Genomic DNA, 19,242 nt, shown 5'->3' with positions numbered 1-19,242 from the left:
ACCATGTGATGAACTTGGAAAACCTACCTCTCATCACACTTCAGAATATCAGCTGTACTGCAGATGCTGGAAAATTCTGACACCCCAACCCATAACCTATGTTATTTATGGCTCAAGGGAAAAAAATCTGCCGGCTACTGATTACAGAAACGGAATTAAGGCGTCTGGCTAAAGATAGAGATACAGTATTATATTTCATAAAACAAATGTTCCAACATCACAGATAATAAAGCATACCGCAGTGCATCAAGAAATGACTCTGCTTCGGTTTACGATCTTAATTTACAAACATAGCCTACAAGGAATGTTCTTTGTGGTACACCTACTGCCCGCCCGTGGATAAATCAAGCACACCTAAACTGGACAGCAAGGCCACGCGTCCTTGCCAAAACTGAGATAAAAAAGCAAAGAGCAAAAATACAAACGTCAGTGTAAACAATTAGATCAGTGCTACTGATTTTTCAAGGTGGTAGCCTAAGGAAGAACTGACCGCTAGTTACTGCCTCGCGAGAACGAGAATCCGGGCGCAACAAAACCTGACGACATTGAACAGTCCTATATATAAATGACAACCTAAAGATGGTGAGCCCGCTTGCCAGACACTCTCCCTCTCCGGCAGCCAACCCAGTTCACTCTCGAGGGACGTCAAGGTGGGAACACAACGGTACGGACTAAACTGGTGCCCCGACTCACCATTACACACCCGCCTCGCATCTGAAACAACGGCAACAGTAAGTCTTTGTAAAGACAATAACGCGTAAACAATACCCGAATGTTGTCAAGTACGCGAGGTGATACTAGTGTTGTGGAGTGAAACGTGGTGGGGCGGGTGCCAGATAGCCTACTCGAACACACACACACACACACACACACCTGCCTCACGCGTGCCACCAACATTACCCCGACCCCCAGCCCCTACATCCCCCAGTCACCCTTCACCGCTTCCGTGTTTCTGTATACGCAGCCACTCCCTGCTGTGTTTTATGTATTATTATATATCTACCCATAAATGCTGGCTTATTTCATCTTAAAGTTATATCCGCTGCATTTTGTGAAAACAACAGTATGTAAGTGTATACAGAAGTTAAAAAAAATATACATATATATCGTTAAGAGGGATTCGGTGAGTCTGAAACTGAATAATCCAATTGTACCAGTAGGGTTGGTAAGCGTGCATGTATGCGCAAGGCCAAATCTCACTATTTTGCTTATGCACTGAAGAAGTAATGGATATGGCGAAGGTATATCTTTAACATTAAGTACTGAATATGATATTTGTGCCAGCATTCCACGTTGCGATAATGATTCAAAAGGAATATTTTTTGTTCATAGCAGGTGTATACCACGTTTGTTTCTTAATACTGTATGTGAAAACTATGGAATACAGCCCAACTCTTACTTACCACTGAGCTGATAACTAGTATCAGGTGTACCATTGTTATAATCTATATCAGAAAAAAAAAATAATAATGCCAGGTGTCACACATTTATTTTAGCATTAATAACATGACTATAAGAGTGCTACAACATTGATCTCATTACGTGAGCGACTAGCGAAATGATGCACAAGTTCCGATTAACTATCATATTGCTTTATTTTAGCAGTACCAGCGCGTATTGCTTCTTTTCAGAATGCCAGTTATTTAATTCGAGTAAGTGAAAACTTTCCTTAAACACAGGGATACCACAGTGAGGAATGTCTCCTGGGCCTTTTATTTCGTTTCTTGTCTCATTTTGTTTCGTACAGGAATTGCAACGATACCATTTTACCATGCGCACTTTCACATTTCGACTAAATATGAATCAGTAAACAGCATTACTAACAATTACCGAAGTGGTAGTCGTGCACTCCGGCAGTTTTTATATCACCAACAATCGTCGAGGTGTTGGCAGTGCAATATTGCAGCGTATATAATACTGCCACTAGTTATCGAGGTGGTGTTAGTGCACAATTACGGCGTATGTAATATCAAGAACTATTACCAAGGTGGTGGCAGTGCACTATCCCAGGCCCCAGCACGTGGCACCAACTTCCACTATGCCAGTAATTAAGGCTTGTCACAAACTCGCAACGCCACAACAACCACGCTGCATTCACTGCCTGCCCCACCTCAACATGCCACGCTATACCCTGTTCACTTTAACTTGGCCTTTAATTGCCATCTCCATCTTGAATGCTGAGTTGCAAGAAGAGAATAACACGAGAATATAATGCTAGTCTCGAAGAGGTGCTACGGAACGGATGTAAAGTCGTAATACTGACTTATTCTGCCACTGAGCTACAGACAATATCTGCAAAGCAAGGAATGTATCCTCCAAGTCGAAGCGAAGGAACTAAAGTCATTCAAGGTGGATATTGCATCCTGCCTACTGGTAAAGGAACTTGGAATTAACCCTTTCACTCCTAGGACGCATTTAATCTATTATTCTTGCTAGCACTGTAAATTATTTCAGGGGAGCCGTCTTGCAGTGAAAGGGTTAATGATGGCTATAAAATCTAACCCCTCCATTTGGAAACTCTACACTAAAGTACAGATTGTTGGCTGAAGACAACAAGAACGTGATCAAAAATACATCCTATGACTGAGACATTTCAGACCAAACATTTTAATTTAAAAAAAAAAATCCCTAATGTGCTGCTAATCTATGGTAAGTAAAACTGTAAAGCTGTACATAATAACATGGGTCTTGGACAGAGGTATAATCCAGCGTTGAGACATCATCCATAAACTCATATAATGCCATCTGTTCTCTCTGTTCTACCTCAGCGGATGGCCTCAGGATCGTATGGTCTAATGGATGAAGGTAACCAAAGTAGGATTATGTAACTTAGTGAGCAACGGAGCTGGGTATGATATCACATTAAATATCACACACAGTGTTCATTTAACACACTAATAATCACTATGTATAATTCCAGGCAACCAAGGCGTCCTGGTCGTTGACTGCTACCGCCATCTCATTGCTTGACTGCAGTCATGGTGAGCATACTACAAGTATCCGTATATATATATATATATATATATATATATATATATATATATATATATATATATATATATATATATATATATATATATATAGTGTATAAAGGAGAATGTCTTATTTATCTGTCCGTCCTCTCTTAAAATCGAAATGGATACATATAGAACTATCTAAACAGTAGCTAAAGTGGCCCCTCGATGGCCAAGATTAGAATTAGAAATAATCGTCAGTATGGTGGAAACATGGCAGCCAAGTGCCGTAGAGATTTTTGTTTCTACACCTATATAATAATTATTAGGTACAACGGGTCGGATGGGTAGACACACTGGTGGGGTAGGACGGGCGGCTGGGGTGCATGAGTCGGTAGTGGGAAAAGAGATCAATGGTAGGAATAAGTCCATGAGGAACATATCCCTGAGGAAATGGGCCCAAAGAGAAATATAGGTTCACTTGGCAACATGGGGCCTCGGAGGTCTTCTCTCACAGAGGGAGTGGCCATCCAGGGTCACAGGCAGTGCCGGTACACACGATCATGGAGTTTTATCCGAGCAACGCCAGGTACCCCTCACAGTACGGCATAACTCTGTATCGCCTTCTAAACATTCACAGACATGGGTGGATTATGGACGGTGTTAGTGTGAAATGTACGGTACCTGTAAACTATAGCAAGATGTAAAGTGTTGATATTGTGACAGCAGAACAAGTGTAACAGCTGATGGGTGCTTGAACTTAACCCCTTCAGTCCGATGAGTTTTTTTTTTTTTTTTTTTTCACTTTGCTCTTTCTACCACCAGACAATTTTATTCAACTCGAATAGTGAAACAGTTAACTCTGATTTAACCTGTCCCTCAGTTCCGAAAAAATCTCTCCTGAACTGAATGCAATGGTCTGTGGATAACAAGTACAACAAAACAAGAAGAGACTATCTTCACAGACCTGCAGCTAAACTATGCAGCAGCTGACATGTCAAATCAACGCAAAATTTCAAGCTGAACAACTTTTTATTTCAAAAGAAAGTCGATAAAATGTCTCCTGATAGCCTACATTGAAAATCACCTAACAGTCAGCTGATAAGGTCAATTATCAAAAGGCAGCAGACAGTGTTCTTTGAAGATATGATTACAAAGAAAGAAAGGATACGAAATTGGTGTGCGAGGGGTACAGATATGAATGAAATGAAGGGTAGGAGGAGGCGTGGAAGGCCAAAGAAGTATGTAAGGAATTATGAGAGTTGGCGAGATTGAAGTTGAAGGAAGCGAAAGAACTGACATCTGACTATATAAAAGGATGAATGAAGAGCTTACGGAGATAAAACATGGCAAAGGCTGAACCTTTTCCTCTAACTGGGAGTCGACGGGACAGTTTGTTTCAGAGGCAGTACGATATAATACATCATATGTGTGTGTCCCTTGTACTGTGAAGCAGAGAAATTCGAAACCGAGAAAAATCAAATGGATGCATGACCCATTCCACATTTATGTTCTTTCCGCGTCCTCCTTCTATATCCTTACCATTCCATGTATTTATGAGGGAACCTGGGTGATGATGATGACTTATGTATCACTTTTAATATGTGATTGTAATAAGTTAACCAGTACAGACACAGATGAGGGGAAGGTTGCCCTTGCCACCTACAGGATGTAGTTCTCTCTGGCTGTCTGGGGTAAACTCTTCTATGGGAATGCAACTGCTCTTGTTAAACCTCGGGTGATGCTGTTTCTGCACATTCTAGGGTAAAATACAAGAACAAAATAATAGACAGATGCAGGGTCCCAATATGGGTCCTAAAATGAGGTTCACCAAATTCTACGAAGAAGAGCACCTCGTTTCCGAACATTCTTAACGAGACCGTGAAGGACAAGCTTGGTCCTAGAAATACTCCCACCACTAAAACTGGTCACTGTGGCACTGCCCTTTTATCACTAGTAAAAAGCATGAACGAAATCCCTAGAATGTACAGTGTAATTAACCCAGTCATTAAAACTGAGTATCTTAAGCAACTACAAGTAATAGGCAGCAATCTGATGTTATAGTTGAAATGATCAAGAAAGACTTATCACACCTAAGGTTCTTGTCGCAATATTCGACGTCACAGGCAGTTCAGGTTTATGGAGAAAGTTCTCTTCTCTGCATCAATGGTTACCTTATCAATGATGTAACGTAACGACAGATATATAATGTTTAAATATATATCGGAAAATATTCGTTGTACCGTCCTCCCAGCATTAAATCCCCGCATTACAGAACTAGAAGTTTACGAACGCCCTCGCCTTTCACTGCTGCCAGCGAAGACGCGTTGCCGGAGCACGTGATCGAAAGGCATCAGGCGCTCCCTCTCTCTCTCTCTCTCTCTCTCTCTCTCTCTCTAAGATTTCTAAATTTCCCGATTAGGTAACAGAGCAGACACAGCACTGCGAAGCAGGCATTTCAGAGAGATTTTGATCAACTGGTTCACAGGACCCAAACATGGAAACTGGCCTTCGATATTAATAAATGTAAGATGCTAAATACTGGCAGCAATTACGTAAAGGGCAACTTGATAGTGCAGACCATGAAAAGACTTAGGAGTTATAATAACGAGAGATTTGAAGCAAAACCATCTGTGTAAAAATGAATTAGATTCATAAGAAAATCATTCGAACACACATCGGAAAATGTCGTCTTCACCCAATACAATTCCTTAGTACGTCCACACTTAGAGCACTGCGTCCAGTTTTAGTCACTTTGATATAAAAAAGACATGGAGAAACTTGACAGAGTGCAGCAAACGGTGACAAAAATTATACTAGGATTGAGAAATGAACCACATGAGGAACGATTAAAAGAGTTAAGTCTGTTTACCTTAACCAAGTGCAGACTACGAGGGGATTTAGTTTAAGCATATATACAAAATCTTCAATGGCCATGATAGTATGACCGTCGAAAAGTACTTCACAGTAGATCAGTCGAATTATAGTAGAGGCAATGAACATAAAATCGTTGGCATACTGGATGTAACTTCGTCAGAGCTTATGCCATAAAATCATCTGTAAAATAATGCAAGTCAGTCAACATTCCTTCTTACTTGTAGGGGAGGTGGTTCATTTGTACTTGCAGGGTTATTAATAATTCGTACAGTTTTGTTCTGAATTTTCTTCAGTTCTTTTAGTGCAACCTTTCCACATCCACACCACAAGGATGAGCAATATTCCAGCTGAGAGGGCACATGACTCTTGTAAATTATAGCCAGCTGCTCGTCAGCGAAGAAGTTACGGATTCTGTACAATATTCCAAGTTTTATAAGCAGTTTTAGCAAGTGATCTACCTTGTGAGGTCCAACTGTGGGTATTATTAAGTGAAACACCGATAATTTCAATACTTTTAGAGATAAGAATATAGAACTAAAGGTAATACAGGAATCGGGCAATATCTGTCTGTCAGTAAGCTTTCCTAGTATTAAATGAGACAATGTTATTTTGTCCCCATTCCGTGATCTTCGATAAGTCTTGATTTATGGAGACTGCTGTACTGAGTTGAGATTTAGAGATAATATAACTTTGTGAATGAGTGTTAAACTGTGAAGGAACTGTGAAGTGTTGAGTCATCTGCATATGAGTGAAAGGGATTATAGGTGATAGAGAGATCATTAATATGAATTAGGAACAGGGCTAGAACCAGAACTGATCCTTGTGACACGCAGGCATTAATCAAGTGGAAATTGGAATATACATCATCTACTTTTACCTTTCTATTGCCGAGATATAAAGAAATCAGTGGAACAAAAGATGATAGGCCATAGCGAAGGAGTTTCGATAGCAGGGAACGGTCAAAAGCTTTAGAAATATCAAGGGCTACTGAATGGGTTTCTCCATGTTGGTTGATTAACTGATGGATCTGATAATTCATTACTTCAAGAAGGAGCGTGAACCAATAGGCCTATACTGGTAGTATCGGTATGACTATGAGTTTCTGAAATATCATAATATTCAAGTGGTAATTTAATTCTAAAATTACCTAGTATCGTCAGAAAACTAATAGTACTGTACTTATACCTCCTCACATGTAAAAAAAAAAAAAAAATCATTTTTGATGCCCACTGCCTCACCTCCTTCCTTCACTTCACTTGGGGGAGGCGGTGGCTGAATCGGTAGAGAGGCGGCCTGCAGTCCTGATGGACCCAGGTTCGAATCCCGGCTGGGGCAGGGAACAGTTTAAGGATTTGAATTTCATAAAAGCAGACTTTCCTGATCTACCAGATGACCCGCCGACATGTCGTATAAGAACCCCCGCTAATACCAATACACCAGTCCTGTATGAGACAGCCCTAGCATGTATTCAATATGGACGGTGGGTGTTAGCGCCGAAGTGGTGACATGTAGAGAGGTGTATGGTATGTAGGAGGACTGCTGGGCCTTGAGAGCAGGCTGTGAAGTCTATGCCCAGAGTCGGACACATAAAAAAAAAAAAAAAAAAAAAACTTAAGGTGTATTTTCATGCTGTAAAGTTGGCAGTGCAAAAGCAAAATTATTTACTCGTACTTGGGCATTATAATAAGCTGGCATTAGCTTGCGCATAAAACTGTTGGTTCTTTGTATTTAATATGAACGATTCTACTGCATTCCTGTAAATAACATTTCTTCATACTCAAAGAATGGATGAAATTCCTTAATTCATTTACAGGTATCAGGTGGTTTCTTCTTCACATGTAAATATGAATATGTGGAAAGTGATGACCATGTCTACATCATAAAACTTTACATTTTCCTTCTGCTGATATTAACAATGTAGTGATGCACTAAAACGTCTCGGTTCTTTAACAGAAGACTGTTGCAAAGACATTTATCAGCTATCACACTAACCTATACACAATGAAGGCGTTTTTCCTAGTTTATTCATAATATCACTAAACGATTTGATTTTGCTTAGAATTCCCAGGTAGTTAATTGAATGAGGGCACAGTCATATCCCTCGAATTCCTGTCTCATAATTTGAATAAAATATCCTTCAGACAGCAGAATAGATAATAAAACATGTTATCACATCGCAAGGTGTACATACTCTACTTGCGGACAGCAGATGTTATAGGTTTTACTGTACTACTTTTACAAAGTAATGGACAAAATAATTTTATCAAATTAACAGCATGCATGCATATTTACCTAAAAACAGCTACCCTTTATCCCAAGGATGTTTCATCTGTTTTATTCTTGCTACCTTCACCTTTGATGAGACTTTTTGAACTTCAGGATTTAGATACACCGTTATATTCAACCCGTCCCCCACTAAAGATCATTCCACATTAAATAATATCGTGTAGTGGTGGCCTGGTTGCAGTGAAATACGTCACTGTACTGACGCGGTTCAAGAACTAAGTCTCGGCATAAGTGCTGTGACACCAAATAAAACGGAAGAAACTGGTAGATCTGATAATTGTCAACAAGGCAGTCAAAATGTATATTCCGTGTTGACATTAGCTGAGCACGTCATCTGCAGCGAGGAATGCTGTGTACGTACAATGTACAGTATTTTATTGACCTCATGTGATCAAACAAACTGGACAATCTGACGCATTCTTTAACATTCAGTCGGATAAAATATTGATCGTATTCTACCCAGAAACATTACTGGTAACATGAAAACTGCGAGGTGAAAAAACACTCCCTCTAGCTTTGTTTACAATTGTTTGCCAATAAACTCGCTTTTCCCGAATAATGGCAAACTGTATGATTAATCTACTCAGCATACCTAAGGGTGAGCGTTAAAGAATGGTCGTTACTGATTCAGCTTTAAGCATTTCATAAGACAAAGATTAATCATCACCATCATCATCATCATTACCATCATCATCTAATACCGTGTTGCCCCATGAGAAGAGTAGAAGCCCAGGGCTAGGAAAGTTGGTCCTGACATTTAAGATGAGAGTGACCAGCTTCACTCATCCCTGAGTGGCATTACGTGAGCAATAAACCCCAACCACCCCTTCCATAGAAACCTGCACAGGCTCAACCCGATTGGAGCGCCTTAATTGCCCACTAAACCACCAGGCGCCATAATTTGGCTATATGGTTACCACCCAGCACAGTAAATGGTTTCCTGGTGTACAGGAAAGCATTTGGCTTGTCAATCAGTGTAAAGTCACCCACAGGCAGAATTATCTGAATACTTTTCTCTTCGTCGTAAAGTTATTTGCAACAGAATCCAGTACCCAGTATAATCATTAACTCTTTCAATCAGATAATGTATCTTTTATTTTATTCTTGCTATATCCAGATAATATTAGTTTATTTGGAAGGTTCTCATATAGTAAAGGGGTTTACGAAGGTTAATATAACACCTCCATTCTGAAAAGTCTCCCTTAAGCTAAATGCAGTCGTCTGGGGAAGGAGAATATAATATAAAGCAAACCCTTGGGTTTAATGGGTTAATCGGTAATCAAATAAGTGTGTCTGATGCAGGACGAGAGTGACAACCCTGAGGAATGCAAGGTGTGCATCAGCCACTACGACAAAGCAAAGCGACGGCCAAGGACCCTCCCCTGTGGCCACACCTTCTGCTCCTTCTGCATTTCCGGCATGATCAAGGAGGCCATGTTGGCGTGTCCCACCTGCCGCGTCCAGCACCAGGCCACGTCAGCCACACAGTTCCCCATCAGCTACGATATGGAGGCAATTATCAGGAAACTCAAGATATTACAGATCACGTCAGTAGCAGCCGTTAAGCAGAGTGAGGGATTCACGCAGCTGCAGGAGCGCGAGCATAACGTGAAGCTGTTAACCAGCAGTCTACGCGAAACTATGTCACAGCTGGACCAGTACGAGGCGCAGTTAGAAAGTTGGAAAAGAGAGCACGACGATATTATTGAGAGATTACAGGACCTGGAAAAGAAAAACAGGTCAGCACTGAAGCAGCTGGACGACGAACGGAGCATCTTGTTATACCAGCGACAGCGTGGCGAGGACAATCTAAAGCGCCTGGAGAAAATACAAGGGTGCTTCACCACAGCCGCCAGTCCTCTGGAGACAGTGTCAGCCCTTGACGAGAGTGAGACGACTTGCAACGATGTAGAAGACTGGTTGCAGCACTGCCGGGCAATCTTCCCTGATCCAACCACCCTCCACACCTCTCTCCAGGTCAGTTTCATTGATTAAAAACTTCCTTCATCCTCCTCCATCATACTTTAAATATCTACAGCATGCTGGTATGTCCAATGAATAATGATAATAATAAAATAATAATAATAATAATAATAATAGGACTAATAATAATAATAATAATAATAATAATAGAGTAGTAGTAGTAGTAGTAGTAATGGTGGTAGTAGTAGTATTAGTAGCAGTAGTAGTAGTAGTAGTGGTGGTAGTAGTAGTAGTAGTAGTAGTAGTAGTAAATAATAATAATAATAAAAATAATAATAATCATCATCATCATCATAATAATAATAAGTAACTGATGACGACGACGACGACGACGACGGTGATGATGATGATACAAAATAATCGGCTGACAATACCCACAATTTACTGTCTTTAAAATGTAGTTGGGCATACAAAAAACTTACCTACTAATAAATGTAACTTCTATGTATGACAAGGTAAGAGATGCGACGCGGCGAGTACTTGACGGCGCTGTGGTGAGGGAGGAGGACAGCAGCCAGCAGGAGCCACCAGACCCATCCTCCACCATCATGGAGAAGGTGGACAGGATCGCACCAGTTCTGTCAGTGAGTTACGCTTTCACTGTAGCCTTTAAGATTCGATGAAAATAACCTACTATTTGAACCTTTTCAGCGCTCTGGGTTCAGCTGTTCTTTTGTTTTGTCCAAAGCCAGTCCACTTTATTCAGATGAAGGAATCTAAAACTATTCAACACAACGGATGACAATAAATGATGTGATGAAAATAAATTGAAAATAAGAATTAGTCTAATGAGAAGATAAGATAAAATCAAATTATTATACCCTGATACTAGCGTAAACTATTTTTAAAGCCCGTCTGTCTATCTATGTATCTCCAGACGCTTTAATCCTGTAAAAGGTGGTCACAGGCAAACCGTCACCGTGTCATCCCGTTCTGTCATCAAGCTGCCCTTTCGTTATCTCAAACACCCTGTGGTGCGGTGAGGATATGTCCCTTCTCCCCTTGGGGCTAAGATGAGAGTGAATGTTTCTGAGTGGATGAGTAAATTGGGAGTGTGTCGTCCTGTCTCGGCTACTTCCCTTTTCTTGGAGGAAGCAGCCTAGGTATATAGATAGATAGATAGACCTTTTTTTCATATACCTCTCCACCCCATTTCTCCATCTCATCCTCGGTCTTCCCGTCTTCCTCCCCCTCCCTCTCTCTACTTTCACTTCCCTAGTCAGTCTCTCACTCTCCATACTCTCCATATGGCCAGATCATCTCAAAGTGTTTCTCCTAATGCTTACTGGAACAGCCACATCAACACCATAGCGCTCCTTCGCTTCCTCATTTGCCTGTCTGTCTCTCCACGTAACTCATCGTGTTCCTCTAAGGTAACTCATTTCCACTGCCCTCACTCTCTGGCGTGTCATTCTAAATTATAAGCTTCGCTTCGATGCGTTAGAGTGGGGATCACAATACTGTCGTCAAAAACCTCATTTTACTTCCATGCTCACTTCCCTATTCTTTATCACTGCTCTCAGTGAACCAGTAACCTTTCTGCCCTTTTGCATCTTTTCATACACTTCATCCTCTAAACTTACATCTTTGCAAAATATTTTAATAAAATCATGTTCTCCATTTCCTGACCATCCAACCTGACTAAGCATTTCGTGACTTCTCTCCAAAACAATAACTTTACTCTTAGCTTCATTCCATTTTAAACTTCGTTTCTTACATTTTAAACTTCGTTTCTTACAAACACATTTTCACACTCATCCACCACGCCCTGCAGCTCACATTCATGTTCACTTAACAATAAAGTATCATCAGCAAACAACAGTAAAGGCAGTTTCCAAACCCTACCCTCGCTCACTAAGGACACTCCAACATCTACTGCCCTTTCCTGTATCCATTTTTTATAACTCCATCTATAAACACTTTACAACCATGGAGATTTTGCACATCTCTGCTTCAGTCCAACATTCAGCTCTAAGTACACTGTTTACTTTCCACACACACTGCTGCCCGTGTGCTCTCATACGCACTCTTGACATCATTTAACCATTCCTTCTCTACTGACTAAATATTTTTAGCACCTTCCACATTCCTTGTCTATCTTGTCTGTCATATGCTTTCTCCAGATCCATGAAGGCAACATAGAACTTCTTCCTCAGTAAACATCTAAAGACGAATGTCAGATCTACACTTCCCCTCCCCTTCCTAAAACTTGTTCCCCTCTAGCCAGTATTAGGCTATTAATCCTGTTTGTCCCTATCCAGCTACGACCAAGACAGCAAGCCTCTGAAATACAATACTCCACCTACTTCCTCACACACCATCATTTGAGAGTTGTTAACCATTCTCTGATGGTTATTGTGCACATTGGTATGATAAGCGCGTCTCATGCAAAGTCAGTGTTATCTATATATGTCAATGGCGACGAGTATTATAAAAGTGTTTCAACTAAACTCTAATCTTCAAACCGTTCATTGCAACAACTAGGAATCAATCTTGCGATCTTGGGGGCATTAGTCCACTTTTCTTATCGCTAACGCATCACATTTGGTGATTCCTCATGGCAGACTGAATGCATTATGATACGTCCTGGCTTTTGCACGCAGCTGGAATCGAAGGCTGGAAAATGTTACCCACAGTACTGCACGAGGAGCAAATAAGGGTGAAATTAGCATCACTATAATTCATTAAAACTTGCATATTGTGATCCCTCGGGACAGGAAAGAAAATATATTCATCTCGGATTCTTACTGTATCGCAACTTGGGTGAGGGGGATGGGCGTGGTGAGCTGATGCAACATCTGCCCTTACATAACAACGCAGAAAACAAACAACCCTAACACTTAACATTTAAGGAGTTTTGTAGCTCTTAAAGAAGGAAAAGATTATAACTGAGATGTCCTACCTTTTTTGTGTTGTCCCGAGACGATCCGTTGCTCTAGATCTCCTCACCTCATGCGTACATGGGAAACAGGATGAAGACGACGATAATTATGATGATGATAGGCATCGTACAATCTGCGGCTTTCTGCAAACTGCATACCAAATATTGCTCATAGACCCAGTACATTAACCTAGTATGGTTAGTAGGATAACTATTGCTTAGAAGAAAGAAAAAAAAAAGCTACGAGGTTGTATGGCAATATATTTTGATCTTTTGTACGGATAACAAACGAATGCACAAGCAGTAGAAAGATTACTAAAATTTGTAGTATTTTAACCGTTCCTGGTAAAACATAATTATGATGTACGGTTTGGTGGCTGCAGGTTGAGAGTTTGCGGCGGCTGGAGGGGAGTGTGGAGGCGTTGGTGGGGTCTGGGCGAGTGGTGGCGGTGATGCAGTACAAAGATGGCCCGCCATGCCACGCCCGTGTCACACTTTACCGTGGCCGCCCACACCTACACGCTCTCACACCCCACCCACCACCACCAGGAGCACATCTTATGCAGGTTGGTTGCAAACACAGTAACTTAACACAGAAAAATTTATAAAGGATCTTTACCAATGTACGGGATGAACAAGTCTCCATATGCTTACTAGAACACTCATGCTGTTCCCTGCCAGATTCTCGGAAAAAAGACAAATTAAAAAAATACGACGGTCTGCCAAAAGGTTGTTTAGTTTACCTTCAAGCTCACGAAAGAGGGAATGGATACTCTAGTTTATTCCCGCCTCACACTCTTGAGCAGCAGGACGCCATCACTACCCATATAGCCATATTCTAGCCACCCATTCATCCAACCACTAACCTAGCAAGTCTGTCAGTCCATCTACCTACTTAACTTCTGCCTACTTGTCCACCTGTCAGTTTGTCTGTCTCCTCTACTTTTACCACTACCCACAAATCCACCTATCTATTTACAGACTTATACTCAATCTCAAATCTCTCCATACTCACCCAGATTAATGAAAACTTCCCAAAACTAGGCAGAAATTTAATAAAACCCTACATTTCTCGAAAACTGCGTCCAAGACCAAAACTGAGTGTTGCCAAAATCCTTCTGAAGCCAACCCATTAGATTTCCACGTCGTTTACACATTCCCAAAGGTTAGGCACCAAATTCTCAAAATTTCAAAACATCAAAAGTATAAGAAAACCTACAAATATGTTTTTAAAAAAAGTGCATTCCAGAGCAAAACTGAGGGGCTCTGACTGTTTTCTATAACTAACCCATCTAATCTGAACCTCCTCTACACATTCTCAAAAGCTGATCACCAAATTCTCAAAACTTCTAATCTTAGCTAATCTACAGACTCACGACAGAAAACAAGTCCCGAGGTACAGCAACACAGTCTGGCTTGTGGTGCCTGACGCCAGATTGGCTGGCAAAAGGTGTATGATCCTCCAGTAACTCTGTGGCATTGGCATTTCTACGCCCGGCCATGGGAGGTGCTGGAACTATTGTAATAGATCGTTTTGTTTGTTTGTTTGTTTGTTTGTTTGTTTGTTTTTTATGTACCTTGGTTGCAAAGCCCTTTACTCCAAAGTACTTACAAAGACGAGGATAAACCATCCATCCATCCATCCATCATCCAAACCTACGTTGCCCCATGAGAAGCGTAGGAGCCCGGGGCTAGGCAAGTTGGTCCTGACATTTAAGATGAGACTGACCAGCCTCACTCATCCCTGAGTGGCATTACGTGAGCAATAAACCCCAACCATCCCTTGGATATAAACCTTCACCGGCTCAATCCGATTGGAGCGCCGTAATTACCCACTAAACCACCAGGCGCCATAATTTGGTTATATGGTTACCACCTAGCGTAGTAAACGGTTTCGGGTGTACAGGAAACCATATGGCTTGTCACTCATTGTAGAGACAAATCTCCATAATGATTAAATTTTCTCAGATCTAGGGATGTATACCAAATATTAAATTTGCCAGAATACCAAATATCTGGCAAACCACTCAGATTGTTTACCAGATACCCGGCACAATATCATGCCGGATGCCAGGCAAACCATTCAGGTCTGATATCTTAACTGTCACATCTACGATGTGTTTTTAATATTATGAAATAGGAAAGTAAAATCCAGAATTATGTGGAAAAAAGAAAGTGGAAGGGTTTTTGAATGAGAAGGTGGGATAAGGGAGGAGTTAATTAGACAGAACGAAAGAGCTATGTAAGAATAAGGTGTTCTTTTACTATAGGCATCCCCACTAACTGCTGTGAAGTTACTGGAAGGGAGTAAGGCATCAGTCTACTGACTGGCTTGATCTAAGTGACGGTAACCTAGGTAGGAGAGAGTCTAGTATCCGTAATTACATAAAAAAAGGTACAGTTGTATAATAATAGTAATAATTATAAACCTCAGTTTTCCTTTCTGTAACCAGACTCGAGTATATTATGCAGGTTGCTTCCAAGTGTCGGTGCAGAATCGTATTCAGTTTCAATGCTGTCACTGCAACTATCTGTGTCATATTATAAAGAATATCCTTCACACAGCTCAATGAGGCATTCTCTTAATTTTATCTTTATTAATCTCAGTCAGAAGGTTAATGTTATTTTGTTAATCATCATTCTTTGCCATGGTTCTTTACTTTTCGCCATTACCAGTGTGTTCATTAGATATTATCTCTTGCACAACAAGTTTCAAGCCTGTCATTTCCTCTCGGATAAATGTCATGTATATTTTTCTCCTCTGCAAAGGCAAACCTCTGGAACTAAATCAATTTTTTGCAGTTTGAGAATAAAATGGGTTTTGGAGCGACATAGCATTAATATTTGAAAAAAAAAAAAAGTAAAAAGTCAAAAAATAAAATGCAAACAGCAGGGATCTGTAAATATTCTTTGATTAGTCTGAAACTTGGCATAAATATTTTCCAAAATCAGCCATAAAGAGACAAAAAATAACAAAATTGTACTTATTGACCATCTAATGCCATATGTAACTGCTTTCCATTTATATTAATTAAAACTCACAATACCTGGTTATTCAAACTGATAATACTGATATCTGAATATTCAGTCAGAAATAATCAATTTAACGAAGAGATTAAGATGAATGTCTTGGGGCAATATGCCAGAAGGCTTGGATGGATGCAATTGTACCCGTTTAGTGGAAGTCGACAATCACTGCCTTGTTATATAAAAATCAGGAGCACACCACACTCAGTGCAAAACTTATTGTGGAATAAGTCTGCTAAGTGTTGCAGAAAGTTTTTACAGAACAAAATAATACAAAGAAGTGCATAATCAGAATATCTTGTGAATGCTGAATAGGATAGTTTTCAGAACAGTAGCGGATGTGTGGATTAATATTTGCAGCAAGGCACACAGTGCCAAAACCATGTGAGGAGGACTGTGAGATGTTTATGGCACTTGTGGATCTGGAAAAGGAGTACGACACGGCGCATAGAGAGGTATTATGGACAGTGTTAAGTATGTGTGGTGTGAAGGGAAAACCGACAAATGGTGTTGTCTTTTTAATGATGGCAGCAAAGCATTTGTTAGGGTACTGGATATCTGAATGAATAATTCATCATCACTGTTGAAGTGCAAAGGATATATGATGTCTTCAAAGGTTCTCTCTCTCTCTCTCTCTCTCTCTCTCTCTCTCTCTCTCTCTCTCTCTCTCTCTCTCTAGCCTATATATATATATATATATATATATATATATATATATATATATATATATATATCTGGTTGTTATATATGATATACCTCATCCAATCTTTAGGTTGAAAAAGGGTCATGCTGATAATAATTATATTTCTTTACAGGTGTGCTTCACAAACACACGTAAAATAGTGATTCCGTTGACTATCAAGTTAAGAAAGGGATGTTAAAGCCTTCACATATGTTTTCTGTACATGCAGTATTCCATCTCTTCAGATCCATTGTCTATGTCTTGGTTCCAGTAACTCATATGCAGTCTCTTCTGTCCTTTATCAACAGAATTCCTATCTCCACATCTTTCACGATGCACAGTTTTAAAATTAGTGTTGTAAATTTCTGTGGCCTCGCAGGGTTCACTTAATTATGGCTCAGCACTCCTGTTGGCGGCATGGCTCAGGTTCTTCGAGTAAGATTGTATGGAATACTGGGTAGAAATATTCATATATACTAGATGTCTTCTTCTTACTGAGGGTGACGGGAGGTGTTCTAGAATGACGATGAAAAACTGAAACATCCATGGATATATAAGTATTTCGTTGCTATTCCTGAATAACTGTATTGTACTCGTATATTACATACACCTACCCCCTGGTGGTAGGTTGTGGTGACCATCATCCACTACTTCTTCCTTAACCTTTATCATTCATTTTCTGTGTCTGCTCTCCACTAATCTTATCTCTTCCATCCTGCCTGTCATTTTAATTATTCTCCTTTCCACTGCAGGCGGCTCTACATTGAGTGACAAGCCTAATGGTTTCCTGTAGCCCAGGAAACCATTTACAACGCTGGCCGGTAACCGTATAACCATTAATAAGCTGACGTGGAGCCTATATGATGCCCCTGTTAACTGGGAGGGTAAAGGGAGACAAAAACGGCGTCCATTATGAACCATTCTTCCACGCTCTTCCCCGTGCCTCGCTGTGGTGAGGCGATGTCTTCCGCGAGGAGACATGGTTTCACTGCATGGGACAGCCATGCAGGGGTAGTTGTTTGCCTGCAGTTGAGCAAACAACAACAGCAACATTCTGCCCCCTGTTTTCCTTTATTTTTACAGGTTTCTATTTCTGGAGCTACATTTTGTTCGGCGCAGAGGTGGTGATCCACTATCTTTTCTTTCCCTATGGCAGCATGACGCTCTGATGGCTTCGTTGGACCCAAGCTGCACCCTTGTGTTCCTGGAGCTGGGGTGGGCTGGAGCGGGGGAGGTAGTAGGGCGGGGCCGACGGGTGTACATCCGTCTCAGCCCCCACACTGAGCTGGCACAAAACTTCAGGCTCCTTTGCACAGGCGAGAAGGGCAAGTCCTATCTTCATTCTCGCATCCTCGGGGTATGGAACAAGGGCACAGAGTTCGAGGTGATTGGTGGCGGTGACTACGAACGCGACGACGGGCAAGGCGGAACACTGTTGACAACAGGGGAACTGCGGCCGAGGCCAGAGTACCAGCGGGTAGCAACTGCAGGCACTGTTAGGGCAATGCACGGCGTGGCAGTGGCCAGAGGAGCACAGTTCTCCATCAGTACCCGTGACTGCCCAAATCGGGAGTGGCACTGGGCTTTCGGGCGGGTGGAGGGTGGACTGGAGGTGGTGAGAGCCGTGGCAGGTTACAAGCGCATCAGGGAGGTCAAGGTGCTGGACTGCGGTGTTGTTCTTCCAGTGTAATATACACTTCTGCAGCCAACGTCCGATGTACGGCGAGCAGGTACAGCACATCTGCATTCACTTATTCCAGCTGCTGTGTGAGACTAGGATACTCATCCCGTATCACATCCAGTTTCATACAAAAATCCCAGTCTGATCTCAGATGATGCTTTGTCATATCATGACCACAGATGAAAATAGCTTTAGAAACTGAAGATATGATGCACTTATATAAGTACAGCAGATGCAAGAATGAATAAAATGTTCATATTTTTAGTGATGTTCAGTTTTCCTCATGAATGGCTGACCAGCATTTTACGATGCTATTTTCTCTTAGGGTCATTTTATTAATCTGATATCACAAAGGTGTAGGCAACCAGTAATTTTTGAGTCAATTAGCTGATGTTTATAATTATTATTAGATCTAATTACCCTGCATCCCGAATTACTGAAAGCAAGCAAGTACGCTATCCAGAGGCCAGTCACATTATATATTCGCTACGTGCCTCAGAAACTGTCACAAAATTTTGGGTTTGCCTTCCCTTTCGTGATTTCAGGTTTAATAAGATGACCCACAGTCCTACACTGCTTATGCCTTTGTTACAAACATTTTATTTCCTCCCTGACCACACTTTTTATTTGGTTGTTACTCTATATTCCATTTGGTCTTTTCCTCACTTTCTTTTAATTTCTTCCCTCAGTTTGACTCATCATACTCTCATCTTCCTTCTCCTATGGACTTTACTAGTTAAATTCTTCTTATTTTAAGGTAGCACTTCTCTTGCTACGTGGAAAGGTGAAAGGGTGAGAGAATGGGAATATGGTGTAGGTACAGTATATGTGCAGGAGTCAGTGAGAATGAGAGGGCAAGAGAGGGAGTATG

General features: G+C 41.0%; 1 protein-coding gene across 3 annotated transcripts; it reads left to right on the top strand.

Moving 5' to 3' along the window:
- Positions 1-596: 596 nt before the first annotated feature.
- Positions 597-18,602, top strand: LOC145392849 (uncharacterized). 3 transcript variants are annotated; one of them, XM_080267134.1, is made up of 6 exons: positions 597-731; positions 2,921-2,981; positions 9,420-10,094; positions 10,556-10,684; positions 13,365-13,547; positions 17,847-18,602. In XM_080267134.1, exons 2-6 carry the CDS (start codon positions 2,979-2,981, stop codon positions 18,378-18,380), a joined length of 1,524 nt encoding a protein of 507 aa, XP_080123260.1. In that variant the 5' UTR covers positions 597-731; positions 2,921-2,978; the 3' UTR covers positions 18,381-18,602. The 3 variants fall into 3 exon arrangements, with proteins under 3 accessions (XP_080123260.1, XP_080123259.1, XP_080123261.1); XM_080267133.1 differs by lacking the exons at positions 597-731; positions 2,921-2,981 and having other exon boundaries at positions 9,414-10,094; XM_080267135.1 differs by lacking the exons at positions 597-731; positions 2,921-2,981; positions 13,365-13,547 and having other exon boundaries at positions 9,414-10,094.
- Positions 18,603-19,242: the final 640 nt, after the last annotated feature.

The sequence above is a fragment of the Coenobita brevimanus genome, chromosome 23, assembly GCF_032717465.1.
Source record: "Coenobita brevimanus isolate Jiangsu-jjx chromosome 23, ASM3271746v2, whole genome shotgun sequence".
Taxonomy (NCBI): Eukaryota; Metazoa; Arthropoda; class Malacostraca; order Decapoda; family Coenobitidae; genus Coenobita; species Coenobita brevimanus.
Note: the sequence above shows the minus strand (reverse complement) of the source record. Positions and strands in the feature narration are given on the sequence as shown.